The sequence below is a fragment of the Neophocaena asiaeorientalis genome, unplaced genomic scaffold (genome assembly GCF_003031525.2).
Source record: "Neophocaena asiaeorientalis asiaeorientalis breed wild unplaced genomic scaffold, Neophocaena_asiaeorientalis_V1.1 scaffold223, whole genome shotgun sequence".
NCBI lineage: Eukaryota > Metazoa > Chordata > Mammalia > Artiodactyla > Phocoenidae > Neophocaena > Neophocaena asiaeorientalis.
The window spans coordinates 3,749,098-3,765,061 of NW_020175045.1; the positions used below are offsets into that span (position 1 = coordinate 3,749,098).

General features: G+C 55.2%; 1 protein-coding gene across 1 annotated transcript in view; it reads left to right on the top strand.

Moving 5' to 3' along the window:
* Positions 1-15,964, top strand: part of PRKAR1B (protein kinase cAMP-dependent type I regulatory subunit beta) — a 91,350-nt gene that overhangs the window by 42,297 nt on the left and 33,089 nt on the right. Inside the window, exons 5-6 of the mRNA XM_024763514.1 lie at positions 10,889-10,950; positions 11,874-11,920. Of these exons, the coding sequence (XP_024619282.1) occupies positions 10,889-10,950; positions 11,874-11,920 (109 nt within the window). The remainder of the gene's footprint in view (positions 1-10,888; positions 10,951-11,873; positions 11,921-15,964) is intronic.

Sequence of the window (15,964 nt, forward strand, 5' to 3'; positions counted from 1 at the left end):
CCTGCATCGGCAGGCGGACTCTCAACCACTGCGCCACCAGGGAAGCCCTAGAACGATGGTTTTTAATGAAGTCACAGGTGGTGGGGTCTGTGCTGGCCTGGTCGGGGTGGTACAAAGGCTGCTGCCACTTGCAGGCCACTCCGGGGCTCCATCCTGTCCTGGCACGTGGGCTCCCGTAGTGTCCTGCATGCTCTGTCCCACACGTGGCGCTCACTTTGCACTTGTCCTTGAGACTGTCCATGTTGGTGACACAGCCTCCCTGACCTTTTGGTGACTGTGCTGGGCCCAGGGGCATGTGCGGAGGGCACCCCAGCGACGGGCAGGCACGTTGGTTTGTGGCTGTCGCACGTGGCGCTGTCACGGGCGTCCTCTGGGGCCGTGGCCAACTGCGTTTTCTTCCCTCTCAGCCCTCCAGACCCCCAGCCCCGCAGGCTGCTGGCACTTCGCAGCCGCTCACCTGTGATCGCCAGCATCCCCCTCACCTGACCGGACCCTGTTTGTGCCCTTCCCCCCCCCAGCCTAGGCCAGGTCTCTGGCCCTGGTGGGTGCATCCACCGCCCCCTCTGCAGGCCTGCGTCCAGCCCTTTGAAGCAGCCTCTGATTGGTTTAGCAGTCGTGGAAAGAACACACATCCCCAGCCCCCCGAGCCCTGGGTGTGGGTGTTTCCAGGGATCTGGCAGACGCGCTGTGGCATCTCCCGCCCACGTACTCAGCGGGTCTGGCAGCCCTGATCGCACCGCTGCCTGGACCTTGTGATTGATCCTTGGGCCCACTGGGTTTAAAATAAGCTAGAAGCCTTTTATCCTGGAAAACGTTTCCTATCCTGGGAAGTGATGAGAAGGGAGGAGGGAGCCAGGCTGGGAAGGCCTCCAGGACCCTGTGTTTTCCACTCCTGACCTTGGGCGTGGCCTGCACGGGGTGGAGGCATTGGGGAAGGGGGCTCCCACGCTGTCAGCTTTCACATGGGGGTCACACCCGCCTTGTGACGATGGCGTCCTGTAGTGCACAGAGGCCTGGGGTTCCCAAGATGTGGCATCCGTGTAGGACTAGCGCTGGTCCCTTAGGGGTCAGCCCGGGCCGGGTCGGGGCACCACCTGCTGTGCAGACGAGCCTGGGGACCAAGGACCCTCACTGGAGGTGATGGACGAGCTGAGGACTTCCTGGAGGTTTGCACAGGCCATGCAGCGGGAGAGGTGGGCGGGGACAGGGAGCTCTGGGAGCCCCTGTGCTGGTCGGCGAGGACACCCCGTTTTACAGCCAGTGAATCTAGGTCCGCAGAGTGGGCATGCTTGCTCCCCTCCAGCCAGCCGGGGGGCCACGCTGACCCAGACCTTGTGGGTCTCAGGACCCAGCTCCCTCCTGCGCTGTTCCTCTTACCCGAGCCTGGGAGCCGCCGCTGGCCTGGCTGCCCAGACACCTCCCGGGTGGCCCCGCTGGACGGCCGGCAGCTGCGTCTCTTCCGCCAGGAATGAAATCCTTGAAGAAGGATCCAGAACCCAAGTGTCGTGATTCCCGACATGGCAGGGTAGGCTTTGTGGCCGGCGGTGTTGCATGCGGGGGCTTTTCCCCTCAGCTCCCGGGCCCTGTTTCTGAACCATCGGTGCAGAGGTGGTGATGAGGTTTCCAGCCCCAAGCTCGGTTACAGCGTGGGATGCGGGGCCTACCTGGGAGCCTTTGCAGCCCATCCTTCCGTCAGAACCGTTTGCTGCCTCGGTGGTGCTCTGACTGCCGGCCTGGGGCCCACAGAAGCCATGTCACTGCTGATGGCTGTCCACCAAGAGGCATCGGCCCCTTCTGTAGGATCTTTGCAAGGTGTCGAGGGAGGGCAGTGGTTTTCTCACTCTGGCTCTGACCACAGCTGTTACCCCGTGACAGGGTGAGGTGGGGAGAGCGGGCTGGCCCAGCGTTTATTTAGTTTGGAAATTTTGTTCATCAGTTTGGAAGTTTTCCTCATACAGATCTTGTGCATATTTTGTTAGGTTTACACCTAAGTATTTTATTTTGGGGGGTGCTAATGTAAATGGTGTTGTATTTTTAATTTTAAATTCCACTTGTTCATTGCTAACATATTGGAGAGTGATTGACTTTTGCATGTTAACCTTGTATCCTGCAGCCTTGCTATAATCACTTATTAGTTCCAATGGGTTTTGCTTTTGTTGTTGATTCTTCAGGATTTTTTACATAGACAGTCATGTCATCTGCAAACAGACAGTTTTGTTTCTTCCTTTGTAGTCTGTATATATATATATTTTTGGCCACACCACACGGCTTTCAGGATATTAGTTCCCCAACCAGGGATCAAACCTGGGCCTCTGGCAGTGGAAGCGTGGAGTCCTAACCACTGGCCCACCAGGGAATTCCCTCCAGTCTGTATACCTTTCATTTCCTTTTCTTGTCTTATTGCAGTAGCTAGGGCTTTTCCAGTATGATGTTGAAAAAGAGTGGTGAGGGGGATATATTTGGCTTGAATCCCCATCTTAGGGGGAAAGCATCTAGTTTCTCACCTCTAGGTATGATGTTAACTATAGGGTTTCCAGAGCTCTTTACCCGCTTGAGGAAATTCTCCGTGTCCGTGTTTTTCTGATGAAGGGGTGTTCAGTTTTGTCAGGTGCTTCTTATGCATCTGTTGATACGATTTTTCTTCTTTAGCCCTTCGATGTGATGCATTATCATTAATTTTTGAATGTTGAACCAGCCTTGTATACCTGGAATGAATTCCACTTATTTGTGGTGTATAAATCTTTTAATACAGAGTTGGATTTGATCTGCCTATATTTTGTTGAGGATTTTTACATGCAAGTTCATGAGATAGTGGTGTGTAATTTTCCTTTCTTGTAATATCTTGGTCTGGTTTTGGTGTTAGAGCAATTCTGGCCTCAGAGAATGAGTTAGAAAGTGTTCCCTCTGCTTCTAAATCCTTCTGGAAGAGCTTGTAGAGAATTGGTGTGATTTCTCACTTCAGTGTTTGGTAGAATTCGCTAGTGAACCCGTCTGGGCCTGTGCTTTCTGTTGGGTAGTTGAGTGTTTATTGATTCAGTCTCTTTAATAGGTTGTATCACCCGATTCAGTCTCTTTAATAGGTTGTATCTTCTGCTTCTTCTTGTGTGTTTTGGCAGTTTGTGTCTTTCAAAGAGCTGGTCCCTTTCATCTGAGTTAGCAGATCTGTGGGTACAGAGTTGTTCGTGGTCTCCCTTTATTCTTTCCGTGTCCATGGGATCTGCAGTGATGTCTTTTCTCTCGTTTGTGGCACTCATTATTTGTGTATTCTCTCTCTCCCTCTCAACCTCTCCTCCCCACCCCACCCCTCCCCTTTTTTTGTTACCATGGCTAGGGGTTTATAGGTTTTTATTGATCTTTTCAAAGAACCAGCTTTGGTTTCATTGATTTTTCTCTGTTAATTTCCTATTTTATTTATTTAAATTTCCTATTTTAAATTCTCTAATTTTTATTCTTTTCTTTTGCCTGCTTTAGGTTTAATTTGCTTTTGTTTTTCTAGTTTCCTTAGGTTATTCATTTTAGATCTGTCTCCTTTTCAAGTGTATGCTTTCAACGCTGTAAGTTTTCCTCTAAGCATTGCTTTTGCTGCATCCCACAAATTTTGGTAAGTTGGGTTCTCATTTTCATTTAGTTAAACATTTTCAATTTCTCTGGAGCCTTCTTCTTCCACCCATGTGTTATTTAGAAGTGTGTTGCTTAATCCCCAAATCCTTTGGGATTTTAAGTTATGTTTCCGTTACTGATTTCTAGTTTAACTCCGTTGTGGTCTGAGGGCCGATGCTGTGTGAGTCACATGTATTCATTTGTTCAGGTGTGACACTCAGCTGGCACACCTGGGACCATGGATGTGCTCCCTATGGAACCCCAGGCGTTTGTGTGCTTTTCCCCAGGGCCAGGCCTCGGGGTTGAGGAACCAGCCACAGAAGAGGTGGCTCCGGGCTGCCTGAGGCAGAGGCTCCTGGGATTTATAAACACTGTGCTTTCAATGCCCCAGCAGGGAGTGGGCCGCCCCACGTCCACTGCGGTGAACAGCTACGCTTGAGTTATTGCTGTTTAGAGAGAACTATTTGGAAACTTGCAGTCAGTTTCACCCAAACAGTGGAAAAGCCTAAACATAAGCCAGGCGCCCTGTCGGGGCGCTGGCTCCCAGCAGACGGAAGCCCCCCTGTTCCCCGGGCTGTGACGTGCAGCAGAAAACAGGGTGTCCCCGCGGTGCTCAAGGCACCAGGGCTTTGCCTGCGGGTCCGGGCTGGTTCCTGGAACGTGAATAACATTGACCGTGAGCCCAGGCCAGCAAAGGAAAGAAGTTCTCCCAGGGCAAAGGCAGCGGGCGTAGGGCTTTGAGAACAGTTTCCAACGTCAGGTGCACTTTTTCCCTTGGTGGCATCATTTTGAAGTCAGAAAACGCACTTGTACGCACTGGAACACGTTCTCTGCATTCAGTGGGGCCTTTTTATTAATGTCGTCCACATCGCTCATTGTTCCCTCCGGGTCCTTGTCACCACGCGCGTGCATTCTGCGCAGACCCGCTGCTGGAGTGTCTGCACTGTGTTATGAGCTGGTCTCGCGACATCACCAGCCGGGGGTATAAACACGCATCCTGGCTCTGACATCCCCCACTCCCGTGCTTCTGAAAGTCTGACGTTTTTCAAAATAAAACGTTTAAAGAAAGAAAGACACAGAAATATTGGAAATGCTAATGCAGTTTTTTCCTTATGACTGGAGGTGTTCCTGGGGTCATTGTCACAGCACTTTTGCTTAAAATCACAAGAATTCTACCCCCATTCCCATATTTACATAATGCAGAGGGGCAGATTGTTGGAGTCGGGAAGGGCGGGGGAGCCGCGGGTTTTATGTGCGGCTGGGCTGCAGGGATCCTCACTCCCACCTTGGAAGGGGGGCAGGGGCTTGGGGCAGGCGCAGCTCTGACTGGCTGTGGGCGCCTCTCTCCCCGTCCTCTGTCCTCTGCTGCACTTGGGTGGCCTCACTCTGAGAACTGGTCCAACCTGTTTGCTTCTGCAGGTTTCTTTGCAGGGCTTGGGGCAGGGGGTGTTTACCTGTCAGGCCACCTGCAGCAGCAGTTCGGCTGTATGTTAGAAATGTCAGCCAATAAAAGGGAATAAAAGAGCCGTGACTGGATCACGAGACTGGCTGAGCTCAGGGGCGCTGAGCGCTCCTTTGGCGCCATTCCCAGGGTTGGGAGACGGGGCTCGGAGCTGCTGTGTGCACGGGGTTTGGAGCCAGTAGAAATAATCATGGTGGCTCCTGATCGGGAGGGTTCCAGGAGCAGGGTCCTCTTGGTTAATCTCCCATCATGCTGTGAGCTGTGCCCATTCTACACGTGGGTTAACTCCTGGGCGACTCAGCCCCTGGGCCCCTCCAGGCAACTTTTGGGGTGGCACCAGGTCTCTGGCTTGCCATCAAGGGAGCGTTTGTCACAGGGATGACCACACCCCTTGTGATGAAGGCCCACGTGTACATCTGTCCCCCCACTGGACAGTGAGCCGCTTAGGCAGGGGCTGTAAATGGAGGCTGGGGGTCAGGGGTCAGGTGATGCGGGGATTGTGGCAGACAGAGCATGTGCTCCCACCAGGGTGGGAAGGGGGCTGAGTTCTTGCTTCATGAGAGCAAAGGCCCCACGTTGCCAGATCTTCCATTTTTTTTCCCAAAGAAAAGCCAAAAATTTGGATATTTATTACTCTCTCAATTTTTAAATGTTGGGGCTAACTTTGAAAATGGGGCCAAAATCGGCCCATGAAGAATCAGTAAAGCACTAAAGAAAATTCAGTGGTGACCGAAGACCTTCCCCTCCAAAGAGACCCAGGTCCCAAAGGTTTTATAGGTGAATTCTGTCAGACGTCAACAAACTGTCCATCCTTTTACGAGTTGCTCCAGAAAATAAAAAACAGGAGAAAGCTGCTCAGTGTATTGTATGAATTTCATACGAATTTGGAGGGACACACAAATCAGCCCATAACACACACACAGAGTATGTGCCATGTGAGTGTAATACCAGGATGGAGCCATTCGTGGGTGTTGTTGGGAAAACTGGCTAACCGTCTGGGGAAAAACAAACCAGATCCCCTTCCTCACGGACAAAAGGCCTAAATATGAATCCAAAAACTATTTGGCAGAAGGTAATTGCTGTGGACTGAACCGTGTCCCCCAGATTTACTTATTGAAGCCCTAAGCCCCAATGTGATGGCATTTGGAGGCAGGCCTTTGGGAGGTGATTGGGTTTAGGTGAGGTCAGGAGGTTGGGCCCCCAATGGCGGGATTAGTGCCCTTATAAGAAGACATCAGAGAGCCTCGCGTGCTCACTCTTTGCCACATGAGGGCACAGCGAGAAGGCAGTCTGAGTAAAGCCGAGATGTGCTCCTGAAAAAAGGGAAGAAGCAGGGTGGGATCTGTAGCGCGATGCCATTTGGGGGTAAATTTAAAGTACGTGCATATAGCTCAAGATCCCATGTTGTGAGAGAAAGCATACAATGAAAAGGAAATCCCTCAAATTTCAGAACAAGCACCATTGCGAGGGGGACGGGGGAAGCGGGTAGAAGGGGGAGAAATTGTCAACAAGAGCGGATCACCAGTGTCATGAACTCAGGGGCACAAATCTGCATCTGAGGTTTAAGATGCTAGTAGGTCCCACTAAATGCTGGCGTGGCCAGATGCAGTTTGTGGTTCCATCGGGAACATTGGGGTCTGCTGCTGAGTGGGTGGCCGAGCCGGAGGCTGATGGGGGATGAGGGAGAGGTCCAGGTCTGTCCCCCCGACATGTGCCCACTGTTAGAGAGGGGGGCGGAGGTGGGGTGTCCCAGGAGGAGGACGGGGAGAGTGGGAAGGGCTCTGCTTCCCTAGAACCCGGAGCACAGCGGGCCGCCTGGTCTCTCCCACCAGCCCTGTCATCCAGAAGGAGGCTGGTGCTCTCTGGCCGGCTGAGCGCCGGGCTGGTCCCAGAACTGGGGTCTACGTCCGTGCGGCCCTGCCAAGTGACCGTGGACAGGCCTGCCCATGCTATGTGCTGGAAGGGTCTGCGGCGGCCCCGTGAGCTGCAGAGTCGGTATCTGAGGCTCAGCGTGGAGGGTGGGCCGCCAGGGCTTCGCAGCACTTTGGTGAGTGAGTCCTTCCCGGGCGATCTTCTTGGTCGCTTGGGGGCACAGTGGCATTTTGTAAGACGCGCCCCCATGGGCAAGCTTCCAGGGCCTTTACCCGAAGACCCTGGGACCCCTGGGGCACCTGCCTCCTGCAGGGGAGAGGGGTATGGCTGGTGAGTGCGGTGGGACATCGGCACAGCCTGGGCTGGTCTGAGCCACGGCAAGGCCAGTCTGCTGGGCCGTGGGCTTCGGGGCCACACAAGGCTGCCCGTCCCACACCGTCCCCTGGTCCCCGGCCCCACGCAGTCTCATCTGGGAGGCCACCCGCCCTGAGAGCAGGTTTGAGGTCAGATCACGGAAGCTGGAAGGAGTCGGCTGGTGTTTCACCCCAGGAGTGGGTGTTCTCCGACCATCAGAGAACATTCTTCACCCTCATTCTGAAGAGATGGCCTGTGGGAGAAGGCCCGGTTTCCATGGCAATGTGTTCACACCCCCGAGGCCTCAGGGCCAGGGTCTGGCTTCTGCTAGGGTGGGGACAGCAGGTGACACCCAGAACCGATCACACCCCGAAAGGTGTTGGGGGCCACATGGCCCTCCCGGGGAGGGGGGTGGATGCCACCAGGAGCTGGGAACCAGGCATGCCCAGCGCCCACCCCCAGGGCTCGGATGCATCTTATGGTCGAGGGAGGCACACCCCCCCACCGCCCCCCGTGGCTGGTGGCTTCCCTTCTTGCCACTAGAATTGTTTTCAGAGGCACTTTGCTGCTTAGCTAAGGTCAGCGTGAAGTGAAGGCTTCGGTGGCCTTGGCTGCTGGCTTGACTGTAGCTTCGAAGGTCTTGTTTCCAAGGTCAAAATAAGTAACTTACCAGCAAGACGTGTTCTAAACAGTTACTTGCAAGTCAAGAAATAGCTTTATTTTATTTTATTTTTTTAACATCTTTATTGGAGTAGAATTGCTTTACAGTGGTGTGTTAGTTTCTGCTGTATAACAAAGTGAATCAGCTATACGTATACATACATCCCCACATCTCCTCCCTCTTGCGTCTCCTTCCCACCCCTCTAGGTGATAACAAAGCACCGGGCTGATCTCCCTGTGCTATGCGGCTGCTTCCCACTAGCTATCTGTTTTACGTTTGGTAGTGTATATATGTCCATGCCCCTCTCTCCCTTCGTCCCAGCTCCCCCTCCCCCCTCCCCGTGTCCTCAAGTCCATTCTCTACGTCTGCATCTTTATTCCTGTCCTGCCCCAAGGTTCATTAGAACCTTTTTTTTTTTAGATTCCACATATGTGGGTTAGCATACGGTATCTGTATGGCAGACTAGGTCCATCCACCTCACTGCAAATAACTCAATTTCGTTTCTTTTTATTAGCCGTATTTTAAAATGGCACTTGGGCAGTGGGGTTTGGATTTAAAATAAACGAAAACCAAAATGTCTGTGTTGTTGGAATTAGCTGTGATGAACATTTAAATTACTTATGGGCTGAAAATAGCAAGCCCAGAATGGAACAGCTCTGTTCGCATGATTTTTTCAGAAATATATCAAGTTGGGATTCATCAGTGGGTTTTTCTTTTTCTTTACTGAGGTATTGTTGATTAACAATATTACATGTTTCAGGTGTATGAGATAACGATTCATAATTTTTAATTGTTATATTCCATTTATAGTTACTACAAAACACTGGCTGTATTCCCTGTATAGTTCAATACATCCCTGTAGCTTATTTATTTTATACACAGTAGTTTGTACTTCTTACTCCCCCACCCTGTCTTGCCCCTCCCCCCTCCCCACTGGTGACCACTAGTTTGTTCCCTACATCTGTGAGTCGGCTGCTTTTTCGTTATTTTCACTCGTTTGTTGTATTTTTAAGATTTCATATATAAGTGAGATCATATAGTATTTGTCTGTCTGACTTATTTCACTTAGCATAATATCCTCCAGCTACATCCGTGTTGCTGCAAATGGCATTCTTTCATCCTTTTTTACTGCTGAGTAATATTCCACTGTATACATGTGCCACATCTTCTGTATCCATTCATCTGCTGATGGGCACTTAGGTTGCTTCCGTGTCTTTGCTGTCGTAAACAGTGCTGCTATGAACATTGGGGTGCATGTATCTTTTCGAATTAAGTGTTTTCATTGTTTTCAGGTGTTTACTCAGGAGTCGAATTTCTGGATCATGTGGCAACTCTAGTTTTAGTTTTTTTCGGGAACTTCCATACTGTCCTCCACAGTGGCTGCACCAGTTTACATTCCCACCAACAGTGCAGGAGGATTCCCTTTTCTCCACATCCTTCCCAACATTTGTTATTTGTGTTCTTTTTGCTGATGGCCATTCTGACAGGTGTGAGGTGTTATCTCATCGTGATTTTGATTTGCATTTCCCTTCATCTGTGGTGTTTTGACCTCAAGGGTCAGACCTCATCTTGAATGTGAATTTGAAAACGTCAGTTCCACGTGGACGATCGGAGGCCACACCCTGGTGTGAAGGGGGAAGTTCTAGGCTTGGGAGTGGATCCCCATCTTCGGGAGGCCAAGGCAGCAGAGGGGCTGCCTGATGGCGGCTGAGGTTCCCCTGTCTGAGGAGCCCGGCCCTTGTAGCAAGACGAGGGAGGCCTTGGGCCCAGGCCACGCATCTCAGGACAGACAGCGGCTCGTTTTCCCTCCTGATCAGGAGACCAAGGGATCGGGGCAGCAGGCGGGGCTCAGGTGGAGCTCAGGTGTGCCTGGAGGTGGAAGCGTGACTTAGCCACGCACGGAAGGACGGCGTCCACGTGGACCAGACCTGAGAGCCGAGCTCTGACCTGACGGGCACCTGCACCCTCTCCCCCCGCCTCCCCGCAGCCTCCGGTCACCTGCCAGACCCCTGGGGTGCTGCCCTCCTCCTCCTTCAGAGGGAGAAAGAGATGCTTAAAGAGAGGGGAAGGACCTGCCTTAAGACTTACTCCTGTCTTCTGGGCCCTGGGAGCGGGCGAGCACAGGGCTGTGTGGATCTCTGGTCCTGCTTTTGCCTCCCCGGGGCCCGGCACCTGGGGCTCCTCTGAGGCTCCTGCACTGACCGGTTTCCAAAAATCCCCTTTTTAAACAGGCAGGCGGGCAGCAAGCAGGCATCCTGACTGCCAGGGTGCGTTTCCTGCCTGAGGGGCCCCAGCTTCATGCTTCTTCTCTTTTGGGGAAGCGTGTGCCCGGGGGTGGGTCACATCCCTGAGCGTGGTCATTGCACTTTGGGATCCAGACCCCGGCCTCTGACTCTGCATCTGGTTGCCATCCGGAGGATATAAAGGGTCCTGGACCAACATGCACACGTGCCCTGGGTGATGGGCGTCCCTACCTGGCCTGCGGCCCGCGCCTCCCATCCTGCCTGTGGGTCTGTCGCACACTGAACTCGGGCGATGGAACGGCTGGGCTGCCTGGCGGGCACAGCCCGAGCCAGCCTCGTCGGCCCTGTGCCCCTCGCGTGAGCAGTTACAGAGCCTGGTCTCTTCCCATTTCTGCACTGGTGTCAGCACCCTCAGATGCAAAGTGTTCGCCTGGGAAGAAGCAGAAAGCAGGCCAGGACTGGCTGCCGTGTCCCGGTGGAAACAGTCACGATCTGTTTTACGTTTTGTAAGTGGAGTCTGTTGAGTGTGATCCCATTTTTGTGAAACCCCGATACGTGCAGATCAGGAGGTCATGACCAAGGGACAGCAGGTCCCAGGGGTCATCGTCTCCCCTGGGCAGGAGCCGTGGGAAGCCCCGTGAGGGGCAGGTCGCCTGGTGCCCCTGCAGCACCCCCATGCTGTGCTTTCTTTTCCAGCGACATATTCGATGCCATGTTCCCCGTCATGCACATCGCTGGGGAGACCGTCATACAGCAAGGTACGCCCCTTTCTGCTCCTCCCCGGGGCCAGAGCCCTCTGGGAAGAATGGGTTATTCACTTGAAAAGCATATTTAGGGCTTCCCTGGTGGCGCAGTGGTTAAGAATACGCCTGCCGATGCAGCGGACACGGGTTTGAGCCCTGGTCTGGGAAGATCCCACATGCCGTGGAGCAACTAAGCCTGTGTGCCACGACTACTGAGCCTGTGCTCTAGAGCCCACGAGCCACAACTACTGAGTCCGTGCGCCACAACTACTGAGCCTGTGCTCTAGAGCCCGTGCGCTACAACTACTGAGCCTGCGCTCTAGAGCCCACGAGCCACAACTACTGAGCCTGCGCCCTAGAGCCCGTGCTCTGCAACAAGCGAAGCCATGACAATGAGAAGCCCGTGCACCAAAACGAAGAGTAGCCCCTGCTTGCCTCAACTAGAGAAAGCCCATACACAGCAACGAAGACCCAACACAGCCAAAACTAAAAACAAATAAATAAATAAATTCATTAAAAAGAATGTACATTATACAAAACTCTCATTGTCTTGAGAAAAGCCACTAATGGCACTTCAGAACAGTCCACTTAACAAGTTAACATGTGTTAATATGTTTCGATAACCTCCTTGTTATTAAAAACATGGTGGAGCCGTGCTGAGTCCTGGCAACGTGCTGGGAGTGGATTTCAGATGGCGGTGTCAGGAGAGGACATGCCTGTCGGCCTGACTGCAGTAGCCGTTTCCCTACGTGTGTGAAATAGGCCATCGTGTTCTGCACCTTCCATACATACAGCTTTTATTTAAAGATTTTTTAAAATTGATGAGACCTGGTACTGCTTAGCAGAGGTCTATGAAGCAATGCCGAAAGGTGGTTTATTACAAGAAAAACAGAACTTCGCATTCTTGCATCACGTGTCCTGTTTCCCTTTTCTTGTAGGGGACGAAGGGGATAACTTCTACGTAATCGACCAAGGGGAAGTGGACGTAAGTATCCTGAACTGTTTTTGGAAAATAACTCCTGTCTCTGCGCGCAAGCTCAGGGCTAGAAGACGTCTTTCTGAGTGACGTGTTTCCGCTTTTTCAATCCAGAAGTGATAGAGTTCACTTAAAAGATACTGTAAGCATATCTGAGCACAGAGTGAAATAAGAAGGGCAGCTGCCGCCTGCTTCCTGCACAAGCCGACCGCGGTCCCGGGGCCCCGATTGACCAGCCCTGCCCCAGCCAGGAACCCACGGCCCAGCAGGCTCACTCAGCCATGCTGGGTGCTAACGCTTTTTAAATGTCTACAGGCCCTGTGGCTCTGGCTTTACGATGGAACCAGGCTCCGTCCGTCCCAGGGATGTGATGCTCCCTGATTTCGTTCAGCTTCCTCCCCCTACTTCCTGCCTTCAGGAGTGAGGGACCCAGGCTCCGACTTGGAGGGAGGTGCACCTCCTTCAGTCGCCTGCCCCCGCAGGCTGAGCCCACCCTGCTTGGATGGCGGTGTCCTTGCCTGGGGCCCCCGCGTGGGCTTCTCCAAATGCGGGGCTGGGCCTGTGCTGCCCTCTGCCCCAACCTCCCCCCCCACACCCCTCCCCCTCCTCCTTCGGCCTCCATGAGTGTCATGCTCTCGGCTGGGCGTTAGCAGTGCATCTACCCCCAAGGTTTCCTCTGTGGCCCTGATTCGGTCCAGCTTGTGCACCTGTTCCCAGGAGCGTCTGGTTAAGGCAGGCCCCCGCGGCAGACTGGCCCCCATGCCCCGGGCTCGGGACTGAGCCTGTCCTGGGGTTCTGGACTCCACAGTCCCGGCACTATCGGGGCACATCCAAGGAGCCCCCGAGCCAGCTCCGGGCCCAGGATGCAAGTGCTGGGGATGGGGCAGGGATGGGCCACTGACGGTCTCCACACGCCACCCCCACAATCCGAGCCCCCATGCGTTGGGGTTCCCGCTGCTGTCTGGCAGTGCCGCCCCGGTGCACTGACCCAGCCCGGTTCTCAGGGCTCGGCTTCTGGAACTGCCAGGCCATTGTGGAGGGGCTGGGGGGGCATTTGCTCACTTGTTCCGCCAGCAGTACGTCTGTGTCCATGTGGTCGCGTGTTCTGGGAACCGGCGGGCGGCCCTCGGCTTCCGGAGCTGGTGGCACAGGAAGTGACTCACCACGAGGACCTCAGGGCGAGCGGCACACGGAGTCGGAGTTTCTGTCCGTCCTGAGCGGGGGGGCCTGGACCAGGCCTCTGGGGGCGAGGGCTGTTCTGTCTCACACCACAGGCGGAAACTGAGGCAGGAGCCGCGGGCCCGGGGCGGCCACGGCCACAGAGCGGGTGGCAGATGGAGGGTGAGCGCGGGCTGCGGCTCCAACCCGGGCTCAGGCTGCCAGCAGAGCCACCTCCTGTGGGCTTTGCGTTGGGTTAAAACAACACCAGCCCAGGAAGCAGAGGAGACCGACGAGGCTGCCGCGTCCCGGTGTCTCCAGAGCTGCCCCCTTCAGAGGGGCTGAGGGGTCGGCTGGCTCCAGGCTCAGGTCCGGGTCCTTCCTCGGGCCCTGACCCCTGTGTGGGCTTCTTCTGCACCTCGGTCTCTCTGCTGTCACCACTCTCCATCCTGTCCCCCGTCCTCCGTCCCTTTCTTGTTTTCTTTCCTTTTTTAATAAATTTATTTATTTATTTATTTAGTTTTGGCTGCGTTGGGTCTTCCTTGCTGTGCGCGGGCTTTCTCTAGTTGTGGCGAGCAGGGGCTACTCTTCGTTGTGGTGCGCGGGTTTCTCATTGCGGTGGCTTCTCTTGTTGCGGAGCACGGGCTTCAGTAGTTGTGGCACGTGGGCTCAGTAGTTATGGCTTGCGGGCTCTAGAGCGCAGGCTCAGTAGTTGTGGCTCGTGGGCTCTAGAGCGCAGGCTCAGTAGTTGTGGCGCACGGGCTTAGTTGCTCCGCGGCATGTGGGATCTTCCCGGACCAGGGCTTGAACCCGTGTGCCCTGCGTTGGCAGGCAGATTCTCAGCCATCTGCGCCACCAGGGAAGTCCCCCCTTTCTTGTTTTCTTGCTCAAATGTCGATTGAGCATTCGTGTGCTGGACACTTACAAAGCCCTGAGGATACACCTTTGGGGACGCGGCCCCTGCCCTTGGGGTTCGTAGTCGTCGGGGAGACCCCCTAGAAGGACATTCCCAGTGTGCATCTTGCCTCTGAGCCTCTACCCGTCCTTTCCCTCTGTTCTTATTCCTGCTCTGACTTGCAAACTTCGCTGCATCCTTTGAGACCCCACCCAGGCAGAGCCACTGGGCTGATGACTGAGATCGGGACTCTCCCTTGTGCACAGGGTCCCACAAAGATTGGGTCCTGCTTTCCAGCCCCCGGAATGTCCTCCGTCTTCTGCTTTCCTTGGAGTCACATGACTCCTCTAGTTCAATCCCGAAGGTGTTTCCAAAGTGCCGACTCATGTCACCAGAGTATGTGGCTAAGTGAGAGTTGAAATGACCCTGGGGTTGGCACGTCGGAGGCTGGGTTCCCCCCAGCGAGCAGATGCAGGGGCGGCTGACCTTGGACCCAGAGCCCTGTCCTTGTCTTTCGAGGAGCCTCGAGGGCCCACCGTCGGGGTCCCGTGAGATGCGCCTCCCTGGCTGGTGTGCTCCACGCAGATGCGAGGCCCAAGCCTTGAGGTTACCTGGCTGCTGCCTGGGCCTGGGCCCTCCTGCCTGGAGTGGCAGCATCTCTGTGTTACTCCACACGCGGGGTCGGGTGGAGGCCCTGTGGGTGCCCCCAGTACGTCTGCCCTGCCCTCTGTCCCCATTAATCCACCCGCCACCACCCTCCTCGGTCGGCCCCGTGCACAGTGAAGATGCCCTCTCCCTTGCAGGGAGGAATGGCCCCAGGTGCTGGCGGCCACCTCCCCTCTGAAGGTGCGAGCACACAGGAGGGTGTGAGAGGCGGGCACCCACCGGACCCAGCACTGCCTGAGTGGAGGTGCTGGAACCGGCCACAGGGCTGAGCGCTGGTGGGAACCCTACCTGCTGGGCGGTGGGCCCGGGGGGTGGGGCGGGCGCTGTCCCCCGAGACAGGCCCCTTGGCCCCAACCGCTCAGCCCTGGGTGTCCTTGTCCACGCGCCCCATCTGGACTCAGGACCCCCGTCCCAGCAAACTGTAGAGTGTCAGGTGCTCTCACCTGCTGGCCCGCACCTCCATCTGTGAGTGAGGGGAGGGGCTGGCTTGGCCCACTTGTCTGGGCAGGACCCCTCCCGGCCCCCAGGGATGTCAGTCACCGAGCCAGGTCTCTCCGGGCGGGGGACATGGGGAGGCGACCGTGTGACAGGGAAGTGGGGTCACTTGCTGTAACCGGGGTTACAGGCAGGTCCAGCCCTCCCCGCAGCGGCTCAGGTACGAAGGCAGCTGTGAGACGCCTGAGCCCGGATGCCTGGGCACTGTGGGTGGATGCCACTTTCTGGCTGACTCTCCAATTCGGGACAGTCAGCCCGGATGGGACAAGGCGGTGACTTGGGGGCCGCCCCTCCGTCAGTCTCATCAGAGTTTCCAGCTGCTGGTGGGCGTGGGAGGGCCGGGCGGGGCGAGGGAGACTGCAGAGGGAGCTCCTGTGATGTGGGCGTGAGCGCACGATAAACGTGCAGGGCCTGAGCCTTGTGGGTGAGCCCACGTTTAAAGGAATCAAAAGATGCTCAGTCAGGAACCTGGGGTGAGAAAGCGGGCTGCTGACTGCCAGCACGCATTCTAATAATGACTGTTAGCACTGCTCTGGGCACGAAGCTGCAGCTTCTCCCAGTTCTCCCAGGCCTGGGGCCGTGTTTTGTTTGCTCCTTTCTGGGGAGCAGGGGAGGGACCCTGACCAGGGACTGGCCGCTTGTGAGGGTTCCGAGGGAGGCTTTTAAGGCTTGAGTGAGGCCCATCCTGTGAGGGCGGTGGGAGTGGAGACTGTGTCCGTCACATTGTTGCCCTGAAGCCCCCAGCACGTGGGCTCCCCTCGGAGGCCCCATCCTGGCCTTTAAACGGGCATGGTTTGGGGGTGGTCATCCAGAGCCCCCCTTCTGCCCTCTGACCAACG